At 48.5% G+C, this 18,817-nt stretch overlaps 9 protein-coding genes across 9 annotated transcripts; 5 read left to right on the forward strand and 4 right to left on the reverse strand.

Moving 5' to 3' along the window:
• Positions 1-1,275: 1,275 nt before the first annotated feature.
• PHATRDRAFT_45714 (predicted protein) lies at positions 1,276-2,366 on the reverse strand. The gene has a single exon (XM_002180119.1). It carries the CDS (start codon positions 2,254-2,256, stop codon positions 1,300-1,302), a length of 957 nt encoding a protein of 318 aa, XP_002180155.1. The 5' UTR covers positions 2,257-2,366; the 3' UTR covers positions 1,276-1,299.
• Positions 2,367-2,605: 239 nt separating this feature from the next.
• Positions 2,606-4,843, forward strand: PHATRDRAFT_45715 (predicted protein). The gene has a single exon (XM_002179918.1). The coding sequence runs from the start codon at positions 2,709-2,711 to the stop codon at positions 4,737-4,739; it is 2,031 nt and encodes a 676-aa protein (XP_002179954.1). The 5' UTR covers positions 2,606-2,708; the 3' UTR covers positions 4,740-4,843.
• Positions 4,844-5,005: 162 nt separating this feature from the next.
• On the forward strand, positions 5,006-5,834 carry PHATRDRAFT_45716 (predicted protein; the record flags this gene model as incomplete). Its single annotated transcript, XM_002179919.1, has 2 exons — positions 5,006-5,393; positions 5,430-5,834. The coding sequence occupies exons 1-2, from the start codon at positions 5,262-5,264 to the stop codon at positions 5,832-5,834; spliced, it is 537 nt and encodes a 178-aa protein (XP_002179955.1). The 5' UTR covers positions 5,006-5,261.
• A 249-nt stretch (positions 5,835-6,083) lies between these two features.
• Positions 6,084-8,238, reverse strand: PHATRDRAFT_45717 (predicted protein). The gene is made up of 2 exons (XM_002180120.1): positions 7,818-8,238; positions 6,084-7,639 (listed from the first exon to the last, which is right to left on the reverse strand). Exons 1-2 carry the CDS (start codon positions 8,142-8,144, stop codon positions 6,119-6,121), a joined length of 1,848 nt encoding a protein of 615 aa, XP_002180156.1. The 5' UTR covers positions 8,145-8,238; the 3' UTR covers positions 6,084-6,118.
• Positions 8,239-8,446: 208 nt separating this feature from the next.
• Positions 8,447-10,169, forward strand: PHATRDRAFT_45718 (predicted protein; the record flags this gene model as incomplete). The annotated part of the gene is made up of 1 exon (XM_002179920.1): positions 8,447-10,169. Exon 1 carries the CDS (start codon positions 8,679-8,681, stop codon positions 10,167-10,169), a length of 1,491 nt encoding a protein of 496 aa, XP_002179956.1. The 5' UTR covers positions 8,447-8,678.
• An 81-nt stretch (positions 10,170-10,250) lies between these two features.
• On the reverse strand, positions 10,251-10,868 carry PHATRDRAFT_27282 (predicted protein). Its single transcript, XM_002180121.1, has one exon. The coding sequence runs from the start codon at positions 10,804-10,806 to the stop codon at positions 10,291-10,293; it is 516 nt and encodes a 171-aa protein (XP_002180157.1). The 5' UTR covers positions 10,807-10,868; the 3' UTR covers positions 10,251-10,290.
• A 733-nt stretch (positions 10,869-11,601) lies between these two features.
• Positions 11,602-12,908, forward strand: PHATRDRAFT_50914 (predicted protein; the record flags this gene model as incomplete). Its single annotated transcript, XM_002179921.1, has 2 exons — positions 11,602-11,690; positions 11,768-12,908. 2 exons carry the CDS (start codon positions 11,602-11,604, stop codon positions 12,843-12,845), a joined length of 1,167 nt encoding a protein of 388 aa, XP_002179957.1. The 3' UTR covers positions 12,846-12,908.
• Positions 12,909-14,282: 1,374 nt separating this feature from the next.
• PHATRDRAFT_45721 (predicted protein) lies at positions 14,283-15,190 on the forward strand (the record flags this gene model as incomplete). The annotated part of the gene is made up of 1 exon (XM_002179922.1): positions 14,283-15,190. One exon carries the CDS (start codon positions 14,283-14,285, stop codon positions 15,135-15,137), a length of 855 nt encoding a protein of 284 aa, XP_002179958.1. The 3' UTR covers positions 15,138-15,190.
• Positions 15,191-15,238: 48 nt separating this feature from the next.
• PHATRDRAFT_45722 (predicted protein) lies at positions 15,239-17,659 on the reverse strand (the record flags this gene model as incomplete). The annotated part of the gene is made up of 2 exons (XM_002180122.1): positions 15,239-17,522; positions 17,624-17,659. The coding sequence occupies 2 exons, from the start codon at positions 17,657-17,659 to the stop codon at positions 15,381-15,383; spliced, it is 2,178 nt and encodes a 725-aa protein (XP_002180158.1). The 3' UTR covers positions 15,239-15,380.
• Between the last annotated feature and the right edge of the window lie 1,158 nt (positions 17,660-18,817).

The raw sequence follows: 18,817 nt of genomic DNA on the forward strand, positions 1-18,817 counted from the left end.
AGCTGTCCGAGGGACATGCCGCAAGGTAGCGTACCGTAACATGAACCATCAGAGTCAAATTTGGCGGATATATTTACGAAGGTTCAAACAGGTCCAGTGATGATAAATTATAGCCACATAATGCTACAATTTGATACTACGTTGTAGATAGAATTGCTTAGCCTTAGCATTGTTTGTTGGAACATCTATCTAGGATTCACTAGCTCTAGATCTTGGCCTCGTTGCCATTTCCTTTTTCCTGGCTCTGTCGTAGGACAGAAGCAGTGGCCAGACGACTGTCCTCGTCGGGTTCATTACCCGTGTGTGTGGCATGCCGGAGGAAAATACGAAGCGTCTCATAGGAAACCAAATATTTGCGTTATGCACCCAAATGTTTGCAACATACACAACTCTGGTTCCGTTGCATGAGGCATATAAGACGACTCGTCGTATCAAACCTGATATGCTAGGAACGAAATATTCCTGATTACCATACAGTTTCCCTAGATGAAAGTTGTCAACAGATACTGTTGGCACCATCCGAACTCGATGGTTTGGCGATCACATAGGTGATCCAATCATCTCGACAAAAACTATGTCAATGGTTTGATAGCCAGTACATTGGCTACGGGGTTTCTACGTTCGTACATTCTGTTTCCAACACAAAAGGTTTCATTTTGGAATCTCTATTTTAGTCTCACAATCTCAATCTAAAAACCTACAGATTAAAACAATCGGAGCCTCTACGAGGCTTTCCCCCCAACTTCTACTCTTTCGTCGTATTCTACAAATACACTCGTAAGCAGGTAGAATCTTATCAGTGAGACAGGCTATCATACGAAGTATTTTATGGTGATTCAAGTTACAAGAAGGGTTTGCCGACTTTCCCGTTCTCAACAAGTTCAGTGTTGGGACAAATTGCATTTGCATTATATTTGTCATTGCATGCAGTGTCGAAATTTTATTTTTTTATTTGGTTCCCTATTTTTCCCATTGTGGTTTTGAGGGGACACATTTCGCCAAGGTTATGTTCATGGTCTCAATGTGAGGGGACTAGAAAAACCCTACGACAAGCATATCGGGGGTTCTTTATTCCTTTATCTTGGGTTTATGCTTATAAGTCTCTGTTTTACGTCTTTTTATCGTATCTACAATCCTTTGGTCCCACAGACACGTTTTAACCCCTTATCGTTGCAGTTTTCTAGTATTGAAGCGTCACACCATCTTTTAGCAGGGCTTTATTCGTCTGTGCTGATGGTATGGTTGTTTGTGAAGTGCAAGTACTACAAACTCAAGAAGCCATTATGGTCGCATTCTAATTTACTTCACGATGAATATTATATCATGGTCCGTTCCTATCGAGTCCCAAGCCAGCTCCAGCGTTACTGGATTTAGAAAAGTGACTTTTTCGTCCGACGCCGGGTTGTGTGCTATAAAGCACCAGCTGGGGCTGTTTTCCCTCCAGGCATCATGACACGCGGTCACATGTTGGGGTTTGCTGGAAACTCCCGACAGAACGAGATAATGCCCGGTATAACAGCTTTCTCTACCTAGCTGGCCAGGGACATCTTGATCCATTAGCATTGCATTGTTGACTAAAACTATGGCAACAGCATTATCATCCGACAGTATTGCAACGAGATCATCCACTCGCAACTCGCCTTGATGAACTGGAATATTCATTTTGGATACGGCCTGCAAACGATGCTGGACTCGTTTCCGGTCCTTGTCGAACGTGGATTGATAATAGTCAAGAGCGGCCAAGGCTGTATTGACTCGCAACGTATCGGAACAAAACAATAAGTTAATTGGAAGCTGCAGTTTGTCTTTTAATCCTTGCAAAAGAATGACAAGGTCCACGGTCCAAATGGATTGTGTCGAAGCAAAGCGAACCATCCAGTCTCGTACTGCTGACAGCGGAAAAGCGTCAACTCTACAGCTTTGACAGCACCACAAGTATACCATCTCAATGCATGCAATACCGCAGTCCCATGATTCCCCTTGGCAAACGTGAGGAAAGGTATCGGAAGTAGACTGTGGTTCCGTCCTGTGCAACATGCGTCGCCGTCTTATTCCTAGTAGCTCGGCCCTTTTGACATCGAAATCGCGTACTGCTGCATTTTCCGCCTTTTCTTCTAGCTGTGAATCGGCATCGGGATCTGGCAATTCGCAGTCGAAAGATCGCAATGTCCGCGTTTCTCCGTCTAAAGACGTACTACTGGCGCTGGGTGGGTCTTGTCTACATATTGAAGGTCTCCACCAGTTCTTCCAAGACATAGCAATTTTTTGGCTCTGGTAGCGGCTTGTTAACCTAGTCTCGAATAGTGATTGCCGTCCCTTTTATGACGATGTTTCATGTTCAAAGTCAATTGCTTCCGTGATGTCCAAGCTGACTGTGAAGCTGTTGTGACAGCGTATGTCGACGGTGTTATTCTGTAGGCTGCCATTACGAAACTCTTTTCGCTGCCGAGTAGCAGTCGGCGACTCGGGTAGCGTAAGGACATTTATCGGAAACGACGTACGGCAGACATTTGGGACCCACTCAGATAGAGAATGTATTGACAACCAAGCAAATCTTACCCATCCATGAACCATTTCTCTCAAACGATCACAGTCAGTCCATTCATCAATTCCTCTGATCCTTGACAAAGACTTCCTTCTACAAATTCTTTTCTCGACGGAGTGCTGTTATTGTGTATCGTTTTCGTTACCAATTACGGTTGTTAATTATGTACTGGAAATGTGCTGTCTTGATCGTAGTCGTGGTGGCTCGGAATTCCCAAGCTTTCACGATTCCGACGCCTTTGTCTATCACAACAGTGGGCACCGCGCCGAGTGCTAGGAGCGATCAACGCTATTCGTTTTTCGCCACCGAACGCGATGAATACGACGACTTCTACAACGATTTTGATCCTAGTGCGGACTACACCGACGGTCGTCGCTACGCACAAGATGCGTACAGTGATCGCGGCCGACGTGGAGGAGCTGATGGTTTCTCTGCGGCTGGCAGTCATGACTATGAACGTGATACGTCAAGGGACAGCTCCAGCGTTGATCTGGAAACCGTAAACTCTCTCATCGCGGCGCGCTTGCAAGCCCGGAAAACGGGACAATTTGAAGAAGCGGACGGTATCCGTGACGACTTGTTGAAAATCCATGGTGTGTCCGTGTGGGACCGTGAAAAAACGTGGCGCAGTGGATGTAGCGAGAGTGGATCGGGGATGCGACGATCTGGTGGCCGAGAACAGAGTTCTGGTCGCGGGGATCGTGGAGGTCGACGAACCCGTGAGCCCAAGGATTTTGGTCCACTCGGGCACGACTACACGGCGTCGTCCGATGCCGGTCCCGTGTCTTCAGCCATCACTGAAGACGAGATACACGCTCTTTTGGCGGAGCGACTACAGTACAAAATGTCTCGACAATTCCAGGACGCCGATCGAGTGCAAGAACAGCTCTTGTCCAACGGTGTGTACGTCCACGACGCTCGTAAAGAATGGCGGGCTGACGGTGTCATGTTTGGTGATTACGCGAACGAAGGGGGCAAACCGAGCCGTGAACGAGGCTCGCGCAGCGACCGCAATCGCCCATACGCCCAATCGGAATACTCTGATGGCGAAGTTCTGACGTCGGAGCAGCTGCAAAGTATTGAAAATCTGCTTTCCCGTCGTTCCGGAGCTAAACAGACCCGTAACTATCGTGTGGCTGACGACATTCGTGACGAATTGAAAAATGATTTTAATGTGTTTATTGAAGACCGTCTTCGTCAGTGGTCTGTCGGAGGAGATTTTGGTCCTGATCAGCCTGGATTCGACGATATGAATCGCTCATACACAATATCTGCACATTCGCAGCCTGTTACGCCGGCGGATGAGGCCTTGATTATTACCGAGTTGGAAAAGCGGTCCGAAGCCAAGAAATCTCGTGACTTTGAGACTGCCGACGCCATTCGAGATAACTTAATGGACAACTTCAATGTTGCTGTCAACGATCGCTTACGAGAATGGTCAATTGGTGGAGAATTTGGGCTACCATCAAAAAGCAATGATAAGAATCGCCCTTTTGCTCGTCGTGGTGGCGGTGACTTATCCGACGAAGAAGTGGCAATCGTGACTTCCCTGGTTGAGGAGCGTGATCAGGCAAAGGGTAAGCGTGATTTTGCGACTGCCGACGAAATTAGAGACGAGCTGGAAGCTCGCTTTTCTGTCAAAGTAGATGATCGTTCACGAGAATGGCGAGTCATGTCGGATGACTACGTCTTTTCACCTCTGGCGGGCGGGGATCATGGATTTGACGAGGACACGATTGTCTACATTCAAAAGCAACTTGCATTGCGGCTAGTGCACAAGACAAATAGAGACTACGAGGCAGCGGATGAAGTCCGCGATGAGCTCAGAGACAACTTTTCAATTTCAATTGATGATCGCACCCGTGAATGGTCCATTAACGTCGACGAATACTCTGTTGTAGTCGACCGGCCATCTCAGAGGATCCCTGTGCAGCACAAACAGGAAAATGGATATGGTGCTTTGGAGGACAGCGAAATCGAGGACGAAGTTCTGTTGTCAGCGATGGACGACTTTTTCAATGAAGGCGCCATTGCGGATGAAGGGGAGTCGCAATCCAGCTCTGAATCGGTATTAGTGACAGGGGGCAACCTAGAGTCTCTAACAGTGGCTGAGTTGAAAGGAAAACTAAAGGAGGCCGGCTTGCCCGTTAGTGGACGCAAGGCAGAGCTGATTGAAAGACTTTCTACTGCATAGGGTGGGAAAGTGGAAATGAGATTGGCCTGTAATTTGCGGTTAGTCAATCTCGCAAATGGATAAGGTAGATTGTAATAATCTACAGTATGGAACTTTCAGAAGCCAGTGCTGTATGCAGTTCACACTTTGCGCCGAGTTTCACTAGTGTTACTGCTAGTGTTTTCATACCCAGCCAGCTACAGTTAGTCCGATCGGTTGTCGTGTATAAACGTAAAAAAAGGGCCAGCACAGCGATCGCCTGACAGTTTTCCTAACACTACAAGGAACTTTCACAGCGGTCGTTCCTCCTACCTTGAGACATCAACCGAAATTGTGCCATAACTTCGAAAGATTGTTGTACTTTCCTGGAAACGCCACAGAGCAGTGCAGCGAATAGTGAAAGTGAATAACAACCCAGCGAAACACAGAAAGATGAAAAATAGAATCACGAGTCTTTTCAGGTGCGCTCATTTGCTGGCGTTTTGCTTCCTTGCTTACTCATTCGCCAGCCCGGAAGCCGACATCGTTTCCTGTGGAGGATGAATGTTAAACCGCATGCCCGAGCTCAAAAGCTTTCTCAAAGACGGCGAAGCAGAATGGTATGTGGGGGTTAATGTGACCTACGTTACGGGTCGTCGAGCGGTCATGCACATATATAACGAAGGAGGGAGCAAAGTGGAGGTCATTGATTTAACTGTAAGTAAGTTGCAGACGAAAAAAGCATTGCATGCTTTGATGGCAGAAGAAGAATTTGTCAAAAGGTCGGAGGAAGCAGTAGAGATGCCACACGAAGAGAGACAAGCAGGGGCGCGAAAATGGCGACGCCCGCGAAAGCCTCGCAAAATTATGAATCGAGACCAGGAACTGGCGCTGAAAGAAGCTACACTCAGGAAACAGCAGAGACACAGGGAACCAAAGCTAACAGAGCGAGATTTATTGGGGAAAACCGCACCCACCGTTACCTCTCCATTTTTGCTGTACGGAGGACTCCTGGCAACGGCATCGTGTACAAGTGTTCGACGACGTAGAACACGAAGACGACATACAATGACAATAGGCGAAGTTCGGAAGGGTGATGCTGGATTTCAAAAATGGAAAAGTGTTTCGGTGATGTAAGGTATAGAGGGCTGAATGATGTCATCAGGGTACCTATCTTGCTTTGCGTGAATACGGTAAAATGGCGACTGATCGAGAACTCCACACCGCGGCTTTCGACGAGTAAATCTTTACATGTTGTTTTACCGTTAATCAATCAATCTAACGCTTATATCATTTCGATAGCCAACGATGCAATGATGTGCTATGCCGCCAACGATTTGCAAGTGCGTCATCGCGAACTAAAATGATTTCGTGGGTAGCATAACGTCTCGAAAAGGCATACTGCGTGGTGGATGCATTAATTAGAATAAAGAGCTAGGGTCCACACCTTTTAACTCATCATCGTCCGCAACATCGGGGATGCCGCCTCTTCCAAACAAGGCATCGGTCAATGGGTCTCCACCAATAGCTTCTCGTCCGGAAGCAGACGGTTCTTCATCAATATCGTCCAGCATAGCTCTTCGAGCCGCTTCGGTTCGTTTTTTCCGTGCCAATTCTAATTCTTTCGGGACGCCTTCCTTTTCTGTGTCCTGTCTCACTACTTGGTCCTCTTCCAGCTGAATTGGTTCTGTTTTGGATGGTACTATTTCTTCAACGTTTGCGATAGGAGTGGTGCCTCTCGAAGCAATCCTATCCAATTCTTCAATTAAGACATCACCAGCCATTGCCGTGGCACTGGTCTCGGGTCCGCTCAAGGTTGAAATTACGCCACCTTCGCTCTTTCCCAATCGTTTTTCCAAGGCTTGCAACAAGACATTGACAAGATTACCTTGCTCCACCTGAGATCGGTCGATCTTATTGGCGGCGGGGGTAGAATCGCTTGCCAGCGACATGTCTTCCTCAGAAAGCTTTCCTGTTCTTTGATAGTCCTGTGCAATTTTGAGTGCATCATATTCCCGGCGATTGACCTTGAAATCAGCAATCCCACTCCAATCTCGTAGTCGTAGCATAGTTTCCAACTGGCCGACGCCAAGAGACGACAATGTCTTTTCATTTTGTTTGTAGACGAGACCAGTCGGAATGCCCTTTTGGGCGGCCCGTACTTGGCTGGTCCGTAATATATTGATCATGGGCCAAGGTGATCTTCGAGCATAGTTGCCAGCCTGGGCTTCACCAGCACGAGCATTGCCATCCCTAAACACCCACTGAGGATGGAAAAAGACCAGTTGCAGCAAATCTTCGACGTCTAAGGCCGTCAAGGGTTGCGTCAAAGTATTCGAAAACGACTCAAAAAGCTCTACGTTGTCTCTCATGAACTCAGGGACGATCAGTAGCGTGGTGGAAATGTCTTTTTCCTTGTTTTGCTCGACCCGAACCACCTCGTGCCAGTATTTGGCGTACATCTCTTCGACTCCCGTGCTACGATCGACTTCGTAGTGCACGTTGCCCATCGGCAAACCGGCTTGTTCAGGACCAGCAGTAAACGGACAAAGTCCCATATCTGTCATCATCTTACCGACCCATGCTTTAGTAATGTCAATAATGTCTTCGTCATCGTCCGGAACGACTACTTCAATCGCCGGATAAGGATCCTTGGCCATATCGTCGTCATCTACACCCGCGTAGAGGTTATCAAAATCCGTCCCATCATCCCAAAAGGGATCGTAGCCAAACTCGTACTCGTCTTCTTTACTTTCGCTGTTCCTGAAGCTTTTCACAGTAAATCCGACAATCTTGCCGTCTTTCTGGTACGGCACCAGTGCCGTTGAGATACCAAAGTGGTCGCAAACGTCTTTGCAAAAGTCCAGATGGCCCATGAGTAGATTGAGATAGCGGGGTGTGAATTTATCTTGAATTTGCGGATAAATCACCGTATTTGTTTCCTAAGTCAGGGGACAAAAAGGAATTGATCAGGAAACACATGAGACGGAATGAATCTTTGTGTCGGTGCAGATAGAACAAAAGTTTTGACGAGCAGCATGTAAAGACGAGACCAATCCGTCAACCCTCAATTCCTGCGTATCAATTTCTCTGCCAATCTATAGCGCGACGCAGACTTACTCCTTTCGACATGGTTCCAGCATGCGCAATTTGATCCCAGACGCCGGCCAATAGCTGGGGCGTGGTAAAGGCAGGATCGTGTGGATGCCATTCGTCATCGGTGAAGAAGGAATCTGGATTTACGATACCTTTCAACGTTGTCCTTGAACTAGTGTAAGGGGCGTGCGACCCTACAAAGGACGACGGCCGCTTCTGCTGGACACTGCCTGTACGAAGGTGATGGCTCTCACTCCGCCGTCGGTGTTGCGGCTGGAACGCAAAAGCAGAGGCCATGTTCCGCGTAATTGCCACTACTAAGAGCCACTGTTGAAAAAGTTTCTTCCACATTCTTCCAATAAACGAAACAATGTTCTACCACAGAGTTCTTTGCCGGATTGAAGACTCCTACAAATGGTGAAGCGATCTTTTACCTGTTGATGGCGGAGTTTTCGCTTTCGATTCGGTAACGGAGTCAAATTTTGTTGTGACAAGGTCGTATAGCGGACAGACTTTCATTGTTGACGAGAGGTGATGTAGACTATCATGTCGTCCAGACATTCACACTCACTTCGCGAACGTTCCAAGGTTCACGAAAACTTGATTGGAATTGGTTCTTGCCCTCTTTGCATCATACTTATGTATTGACCGTGAGCGGTGCAGTCAGCCATAGAGACAACGCAACGCAACACTACTCCACTCCAACGGATAGAGACGCGTTTCATCCACGGTGGCCGAGTCGGAGAAATGCACAAGAAAAACCTGACACAATGGAGCGCCTCCGAGAAATAAGGTGCCGCTAGTTTCTCAACGACGAAGAGTGAAAGATCTGTTCCCTCTCCCACACAAAATCCTGGAACAGAGACATCTGCCCACTTCCACATCATGTCCCGGACGACAGCAACAACAACGACAAGCCAAAAAGCAAAATATCGCGACGTGGCCACGGAGGACGATGCCTTGAATAGCACCAACCTTACGGCGTCACTTCTATCACTGTCAAGGGTATTCGCTGTAACACACTGGCAAAAATCCAAAGCCTTGTTGTATTCCAACCCGTCCCTCATGACTTACCACATGTTGTGTTTGGCTTTGAAACATCATGCTTCCGTTGACATCATCGCTTCCATGATTCAGATCAACCCCAGAGTTGCGTCTGTTCCCAAACAAGGGCTGTCACCGTTGCAAGTAGCTGTACAGAGCTCCTGCAACGTTGAAATTATCAGAGTTGTGATCCAGGCCTGCCCTTTGGCCCTGATAAAAACCAATCCAGAATCGCGATGGGATCCTCTTTCGTACGCCAAGCGCTTTCGAGCCAACGAACCGGAATTGCTTTCATTGCTATCCCGTCCTCTCAGTGATTGGCTGACCAGCACCAATACACCTCCAGCCTATCAACCGTCGCCAGTTACTGAAAGCCAGTCGACAGCGAGGAGCGATGTGACAATCCCCTTGCTCCGATCCGCCAATACACGCACACAACGAACCACGAAAAAAATATTCTCGAATTTGCAGCAACCCGCCGCAACGCGACCGTGGCCAATGTCGCTACTGAACTCGTCACCAGTCAATTCGATGCGCAGTTTCTGTGATGCCACAGAATCTGCCATGGCGCAATTGAGAGAGGAGAACCCGTGTACCTATCGCACGGCGCCTTTCGCATCCGACAAAAGTACCACCGATCATTTTTCAGCAGGACGCCTTGAAATGGAAAATCTGAAAATGCTCTGCTTGGCGGTTCTAAAAAGTCAACGAAAACTCATCATAGATTTCCAGACCTTGATATCAGACAGAGAAGAGTCTGGTCTAAAAGGCACCGATCCATCTTCCTCTCCTTCAGTCGCACAGCCTTTCCCTCGCGACGCAACAGCCTTGCGGGCATGGCAGGAAACGTCAACCCGTCACTTTCGAACCCAATTGATTGCGCTGGATATGAAGGAAAAGGCAATGAAAGCACACGTGAGAGGAGTTGAGCGGCGGATTATGCATCGACTCCAAGACTTGCAAAAGGAAGCGATTGTCGTGGCTACAGAACATTTTGGCGAGCAATTGAAAGACATTCAGGATTGCTTGAACCTCCTGCAGCTCAGAATGAATAGATTGGACGAAACGTCAAAAATTACTCGCACGGGTAATCCCGACCCTATCCATTCCACCGCACTTTCTAATCATCACCAGCGCAACGCGGTCACGGAGATGGTTTCGTATACTCCCTTTGCCTTTGCGGAAGAAGGCAAGACAAACGAGGATGACGATCTTCGATCGTTGCTAACGGATGAAAGTTTACTGCTGACGGACCGCAAACAGCAATTAATGGATCGACCAGCAATCAATGTGTTGCGTGTCATATTTTGCCGAAGTCCTCGTCAGTCCTAAACATTCCTGACAAGACGATTTTACATTAAACGCTGTAGCAATACTGGTAGGCAACGTAGTAAGTTTGGCTGCATTTTGACTGAATTGAAATAGCCCTTGGTTACAGTTGCGTTTCGATTTGTTAACCCTTGGCGTTTCGGGCAGCCCGACGATCGGCGCGAGAGGTGGCGTGGTACCCGGACCGAATGGGGGCTACGGATCGGGAGCTCCCGCAGTCGCGGCAGGTACAAAAGTAGAGACGAGAGGCTTGATTTTTGACGAGATCAGTATTGGGCGAACGGCACATTTCGCACGTCACGTATTCGATGACGTATTTCCGCAGTAGACTTTCAATGTACTTGGAGAGGTACTTGCCTCGAATAATGAGACGCTGATTTCCGTCCATGGAACCTTCGGTCCCAAGTTCTGCCATGAAGAATTGGTAAACATGCAGAGGATCGCGCTGCATCATAGAGCAGATCTCTTGGTAGTTAACCCAGAGAGTCTTCTTGCTGGACAACAGCTGGAGTTGCGGAGGCTTGATGCGGGTCCGCTTCTTTTCAACCAAGTCTGGATTGTTGGCTTGCAGCAAATCCACGACCCGATCCAGGAGTTCTTCGTACGTGTACTCGGCCTTGCGGTCATCAACATCTTCCATTTCTTGGGCTTCGTCTTGTTCTTGTAAGAGCCGCTGCTGTCCCGAAAGGTCGGGAGCGTTCGTGTCGTCCTCGTCGGTAGTCTTGGATTTGGAGGACGACGTCTTTTTCTTTTTCTTCTTCTTTTTCTTGCTCAGGTCCAACATGGCAGCGACGTCAGCCTCTTCTTCGACGTCGCTCATAGTCTCTTGCTCTTCTTCGGTCATAATGGCACTGATAGGTGTTTGCTCGGAAAGTGGTTACCAAGTATGGTCGATCGTATCGACACCTCCCATCGTGGGGCAAACCCGACAGGCTCCTAAACGTGCCTGCCGCTGGAGCAAAAAGACAGACAGACGTGGGGTCAACCTGGATCGTCTGGACTGTGCTCGTCTGGGCCGAAATACGACTGGCATCCGGAATCTAGGAAGAAGAAATGAAGTTCATTCTTCAGGTGTCTCGGCTGCAACAAGTCCACGACACTAAACTGACTCAGTGGATTTAAGAACGTCACTTGGTTTTGGGTGACGCTTCGTCGCAAAACATTAAATGTACTCCATAGTATACGTCTAATGACACGACTATTTCTCCGAACAAACGAAAATCCCCAGTTTCCACGAGCTTCGAATTTGTTCCCATCGGTTCCCGCTACGATGTCTTGTCCTTTTCTGCCGATGCCGATGGCCACGAACCTGCCGATCCCAGGGAAACCTCGTAGCGGCTTCCTACAACATCGATCTCCTCGATCTCATAATCTTTGCACTCGTGTGCCATCCTAAAGCACACACACGTTATTCACTCTACGAAAAGGTCAGATCATGAGCAATCTTCAGATACTTTCCAAGTTCACCGTTGGTGGACAGGAGCTGCAGAACCGTGTCGTTCTGGCCCCTTTGACCCGCGCTCGGTAAGCGGCAAGAACGAACTATTTTGTGCCCAGTGTCGAACACGATTACTCACTGTACTCGTGTTTCAATTCTATAGCTGCACACCTACCGAAGATCCGCTCGATACCGTCTCCCGGACACCGAACGACCTCATGGCGACTTACTATGAACAACGTGCGTCGGCGGGTCTCATCATTACGGAAGCCACTGCCGTTTCTGAAGAGGGCTACGGCTGGCTCAACAGTCCAGAGCTTCGTACCGAAGCACAAATGGAAGCATGGAAAAAGATCGTGGATAAGGTACACGCCAAGGGATCCAAGATTTATGTCCAATTTTGGAATATGGGTCGACAAGCCCATTCGTCTTTTCACGTCGAATCCCAACGCGTAGTTTCGGCGTCCGACATTCCCATGGCCGACTCTTTCAAGGTCAAGTCATCAACCTTTGAAGATGTACCGCCCGAAACACCCGTTCCCTTGACGGTGGACGAGATTCAAAGTGTGGTCGCAGATTTCGTACATGGTGCCAAACTCGCTCGTCAGGCAGGCTTTGACGGAATCGAGATCCACTCCGCCAACGGATATTTGATTGATCAATTCTTGCAGTCCAAGACCAACAAACGCGCGGACCAATACGGCGGAAGCATGGAAAACCGCTTTCGCTTTTTGAAGGAAATTGTGCAAGGTATCGTGGACAGCGGAGCCTACCCCTCGAATCGGATTGGCTTTCGAATCTCGCCCAACGGAGTCTTTGGAGACATGGGTAGTGAGGACAACGCCCAGATGTTTACCTTTGTGGCGGCCGAAATGAGTAAACTCAAGGTGGCCTACCTGCATCTTATGGATGGTCTCGGCTTTGGATACCATGGATTATGTCCGGCAGTTACGGCTGCCGATATCCGTAAAGTCTTTGACGGTCCCATTATTTGCAACGTTGGACTTACGAAAGAAATTGCCGAAGGGATGATTCGCTCGGGTGCCGCTGATCTGGCCTGCTTTGGACGTTTGTACATTAGCAATCCCGATCTGGTCGAACGTTTCGCCAATGACTGGCCTCTAGAACCTGAAGCTGCTTATCAGCACTGGTGGCAACACGTTGGCGCCAAAGGTTACACCGATTGGCCAACGTACAAGCCATCCGAGGAAGATAGCGACGACGCTCAGAACGACGAGTAGGCTGCTACTACAAGAGCTCGAAATTTCGTGAATGTGCCACGTTCCTGCACTTTGCGGTTGGGTTCTAAAGTTTAGATCAATTACTTACAGTTAGAACGCTACAGCTCCTCCTCTCATCCAGATCGGGATCGCTTTTGATTAGAGAAAACGTTTTTGATTAGAAATTAGGAAGCAACCATTCGATGTCGCCTTGGAGTGTGTGATCGTAGGGGTTGTCCAAACTGACCATAGGACGTCAGGAATTGACTGTAAGTAGCTCTTCTCCGATAACTCACGCTCGGCAAGTCGAAATTTGCCGTAGAATATTCGATTTGACCACTCGAATCGACGTGCTAGGAATCTTGCGTTGCTTTGCAAGCCATCACCTCATCGTTACCCTGTTGCTCTGGCTCGTCCATCTCGGTTCGGCTGGCTTCTGTCAGGCCTGCTGCGATGAGGTTACCCGTTCCGCTGGAGGGTTAAAACACAAGTTGGCCGAGCGATTTTCTGCATAGAATAAATCATTTCCCTACAGCTCCTTGAACTTTAAGACAGTTAGTACCACAACCCGTACAATGCTTATATTTCTGACTGTTTTGCGAACGACCGGTATTAATAATTGCGTTACAGTTTGTTAGGAACACTCTAGTACTAGTGCATTGTGAGCAAGGCTGTGCAGATTTGTCCGTGTCCGTGTCCGTGTGTGCACCGTCAAAGAGGTACCATCCCGGTCACTTGCTTTACAGTTATCTCGTTCCAAAACAGACACTCCCACTCTCAACGGCTACTGGTACGCCAAACAGCACGTTCGATTGTACTATTTATATAAGTAAATACAGACTTGCGGTATCCGTATTTCGTTGAAGATCCAAAGTGAACAGCAATTATGTAAAATTCAATACCAATAGCACACATAGTACTTACAATAGTAGAATTTTTGTACGGATAAGTAGAATGGACACGATAGGCATATTTGATCCAACAAAAATGGAGTACCTCCATTTTCGTAGTAGTCGTATGAGGCCGCTCTTCTCTAGTGATTCAAGACGCTGGGCTGGGCTATTTTGTATGTTCCAGAATGAATGCAATTAACGTCGGAATAAGAAACAATAATAAGCCGCCATTTCTCTCTATATACGTTTCATCCGCGATTGCCAAGCGTGACCAAAGATAGGAAACTGGTAAGAGCCAAGAATAGCTGCCGTGTGTTTGGATTACGGGGGCATCACCAGCAACGGTAGTTAGTACCCTATACACCGTATCCTATCGTCGATTCCTCCCTCCTTGCTACTAAAATTTCGTACCATCCATCATATCTTGTGTGTCCGAAATTTGCGCACCACCACATTGACTCTACTGGACCGAGTAGTAGTGTGACACCATCCCCATTCACCTCCTTCCCCCCAATCCAAGAAAAAAATATTCTCACATTCGGTTTATGTAAAAGGAGTGCACGCAATGACCTTTACTTCCATTTGTACCGCAACACCCCACAACGCGAACGATCTGACGGAACCCCTTCTACCCCAAGGATCCGGCGTAAAGGCGCCGCCCGCAAGTGCCGTCATCGGTAGGAATGGGGAAGACGACCGCGACCCAGACACAACGATTGTAGAAAGCAACGACTCCTACCACAAGGAAGACACCGACGATCCAGCGTGTTCCTGTACCATTTCCATGGGTTTAGATCGCGACAAGCTCCCCCACCAGCACCAGCACAAATACCAGTACAAGCAGTCACACACAAACAGTGGCGATGTTTCCGTGGTGACTTGTCAAGATACGACGTTCTTGTTGCTGATCTTTCCGGCGCTGATTGCCATTCAATTCGGAATCGTCTTTTGGTCGATTTCGAACAACAACGCCACAACTAACAGTGAATCGACCAGCGTGCCCAAGATTACCGTAGCGTTGGTTGATCACTGGCCCGTCGTGAACGCCACTATTGCGCTCTTTGCCATTTCAACCTGGTTGTACCGTCTGACCTTGCAGGAATGTCGAGTTACCAACGTTGTCTTGTTGTTGGTCCCCGAAATCTTGCTCAACATTGTGCTGGGTCTCGTCTTATTTGGACAAGCTCTGTGGGGATTTACAGTGCTCCTCGTATCGCTTTTGGCGTTGTGTAGTCTGGTGGTTCTGCATGGGGTCTACCAGCTGTTCTGTGATACGCGTGACGTCGACGACGTTGTCGAATTGCGTGACGACGAAATGTATCATGGCGAGCAGCCAAAAGTCAACGACAAGAAGCCAGAAAGCCAGGACGAGGAGGAGGACTATGGCTACTATTGCCGATGCCACGCCATCGTTTGCTGAGGAAACGAATCGCAACAAGTCTCGTACAAAGACGCTCTACAACCTAATTCTACTACTATATATGCTTCTGCATGCGTACTAATGTAACGACATTAGCCCCTACCGCAAAATTATACGAACTGTTTACGTACTATTACACTCGACCAATTAGTTCATTCCGTCCGGCAACTCATAGCAGGCCACACACACCGAGCCTGTATAGAGGGGCAATTTGTTTAGAGACACGCACGTAATCTATTCTAGCTACAAGTTGCGCCATTGCGGGGGAAGAAGTTCGTCCGGTAGACCGATCAAGTGTCGAAAAGCGTTGGGCAACTGTAAATCACTCGTTCCGGGGGCCGGGAAAAATTGCATCGCCGATCGGGGTACATCCGTTCGCTCTGTTCTTACAGCGGTTTCGGCGTCGGGATCGACCGTCAATTCCAGCTCGACCGTGTACCAGTCCTTGTTGTCTTCAATAAACCGATCAAGAATGTGACATGCGTATCCGTAATCATTGTCCCGCCAATGGAAAACGTAGGCCTCCTCGCGATTTATGGTATTCTTGAGAGCGTAATGGCACCGAATTTGCAAATTGCCTGGATACGGATCGAACCTTTGTTCGTCTTGCGTCCGCAGTGGGGTTTCGCGGGCGACTTCATTCATTGTGGTGGCACTACCGTAGCTTATAGCATCCACGACCCCATTGTACGGCTGCCATGTGTCGACGTGTTCCCGCCACGCTTCTTCCCATACGGCGCCGTAGTCAAGTAAGAGTTCCTCACCGGGCTCGATGTCCCTCGTTGCGAAGTAATCCAAGGCAAGACGTGGCTTAGTATCGTTTTCCAAATCTTCCACCGTCCATGATTGTACAACTTCATCGTCGTGAACGACGTCAAAATCGACCGCCCATCTGATTTTTACATTGGCGAGTGTTGCGTCGTGATTAATGTAGTTGATACCGGATCCGTAAGGACACAATATAACGGTCGTCTCTTCGTGTCCAAAGCAATAGTTCAAAAGGATCTGGGATCCCACCACAGTGTCAACATGTTTCTGATAGTGTTCATTGTCGTTTTCGTCAAACATCGAGGTGACATTGTACAGATTGAAGAAATCAGCATCCGCCACGTGCAGCAGAGGCGTGGTGGTGATGACTTGGTCACGCAGCAAGCTTCGCACGGCAAACGCTCCACGCCCGGCTTGCGGTACGATGGTACTCGTTCGCGGTTCTACATGATCTATGCATCGTCCGTGTTTTTCCAGCCAGGCCACATCCCGCGTCGCGGATGGTTGGTGTAGGGCGGATATTGTGTCTTTGGCGGCCAACGTGGCGTCGGCCCAAGACTGGGGTAAGGCATTGAGGGTGCGCGATTCAAAGGCACCGGCATTAATTTTCTGTAGCAAACCAAACCAGTCCTCCAACAGATTGTTGCCACTGCTGACGTTGACGCCATCGCGGGTACCCAAAGCTCGTTGCAGTAGCAGCACCATTTTTTCATTCATGTCTTCCGCCGTTTCGTAATCCTCCGAAAGTGGGATCAGGCCAAAAACATGAGGTCTTGTTTGGAACCAGTGATCCCCATAGAACTTGAACAATTCTCCTCCCGCTGGAATGTGTCGGGACACGTAGGTGGTTCCGTTGTGGTACGGGGAAAAGGCGCCGGTTCCAGGATCGCGGGATCGGTGTAGCGCTCCGAAGTCGTCGTAGACGGGGACGGCTTTCTCCACGTTAACGAGTGCAAGATGACAGTTGATGGCACAGTCTAACCCCGGGCAGAGTGCTTCCACGTCGTCCGAGTCGGTTTCGTGCGACATGCCCATGGTGTCTCCGGACCAGAAATAGTCCGAAAAGGGTTGCGTGATGCCGTCGGCGTGCCAGTACATATCAATGACGGGAATGCAAATATCTCCACGTCCTACCGTATCCCCAATTTGCTTCTCCACCGCCGTAAATATCCCCACGCCTGCACCAGGAATGGTGGAGGGTGCCAAGTACAAGTCACAGGTGGAATCCGACAAATCCGAAGAGACAATCATTCCAGCATTGGTTGCTTGCCGATCGATATCGTCGTCGTTGCTGCTTCTTTTACACACGGAAGTACCATCATAGGCGATTGTGCACGTTTGCTTCGGATGGCTCTGTGCGTGAGAACCGACGGTCACTGTCAGTAGCAAGTATGCGGTCGTGACAAAGCTACACAAGGCTTTCGTGTCCAAGCCCGCCGTCCGGTGGAGTATACATTGTCGTCGCTCTATACTTCGCATCGTCTTTTGTGTGTTACGTTGCGAATATTGCAGAATACACACGGTGAAAGGGATCCAAGAACGGGGTCGGCGGCGTCCACTTCTCTTGACCAATTCTGGGTTACAGTTAGCATCATTGTGATAAGGACCCAACGACGGCTGTTGGGATGTACATGCTCGCAGCTTGCGTTCACGTTATTATTAGATACAGTAAATCTGGAATATGAACGTAATTTCTGTAGAATGTTTCCTGTACTTACTGTTAGTTGGACGACTTCAGACTTCAGAATGGACATTCTTCATACGCTAAATATTGTATCCGGTTTCTCCCATATGTCCTTTCCTGACCCGATCAACCTTCCGATGAAACCTAGACCTACCTCTCTGATACTAGCTAGAGTTGGTGTGTTGGGACGATGCAGGCCTTGGATGTCCGAGTCAGTCGGAAATTTCCCATACATGTCAAATTGACGAATACTACATTTGAAACTATTTCTCCCTCCTTCGGCTGGTCCTGACTTAGCGCAAGCAGTCTCTCTATTGACTGTGAATATGTGCGAGAATGAGAACAAGAGGCGTCCCGCAAAATTGCAACGTACAGAACTCGATCGCTCCTTGGATATCCGCCCGGAACCACCATCACCATTGCGGCATAAGGAGCAATGAGGACTAAAGAAACAATTGACAATAATGAGCCGCTATGCAAAATAGTGGGGTTGGTGCAATGCATAGCCCTTGTAATGGGTACCGCTCTTCGTGTCAGCTTTCGGTCCCAGTGCAGGAAGCAGAATTATCCCTCGTGACTCAGCGGAGTCATCTTGCTTCGCCCGTGCGTTCTCAAGAACTCGCTTGTATGAATATTCCGTCATAGACAAAACGGACAGAAAACTGCGTTAACAACCTATTTGTGAAATAAACGGTCGAGAATGGTACAATTGTATCGGCTCACGCTGATTTGATAGAGCCATGCTGACCCGGATTTGGGGAAGCAGGGTGAGACAAATGACCCGAGAGGACATCTCAGGATGAGATGCTAGGGTCATCACTTTAGTCTAGTCTTGTGCAAATTGGATCAAGCAAAAGACGGTTAGCATTGACTCCTGAGGTTTTGTTGCGGCGTTGGAATATTGGCCTGGAATTGGCCAAGCGGACTCTGCAAGCAACAATGCAGAAAGGTGTGCGCACAGTGTTGCATCCCTTGACCCAATGTTATTGTACTTGCCAAGTGCACTTACAATTCCCTACCATTTGGACCAAGGTTTAAACCGACACCGTGTTTTCGTCTGTGGTATCCATCCGCCAGTACAAGTGTGCACAGGTGTTTACAACCAACACGGCCTATTTGCGCATTTACTCACTGCAAACTAAGCAGCAAGCTCCTGAGGCACTAAGGAAGTGGATACATGATGTTGGGGTAGTAATGAGTGATCTAGTTTATGATGGATCTAAAGAGC

The sequence above is a fragment of the Phaeodactylum tricornutum genome, chromosome 8, assembly GCF_000150955.2.
Source record: "Phaeodactylum tricornutum CCAP 1055/1 chromosome 8, whole genome shotgun sequence".
NCBI lineage: Eukaryota > Bacillariophyta > Bacillariophyceae > Surirellales > Neidiaceae > Phaeodactylum > Phaeodactylum tricornutum.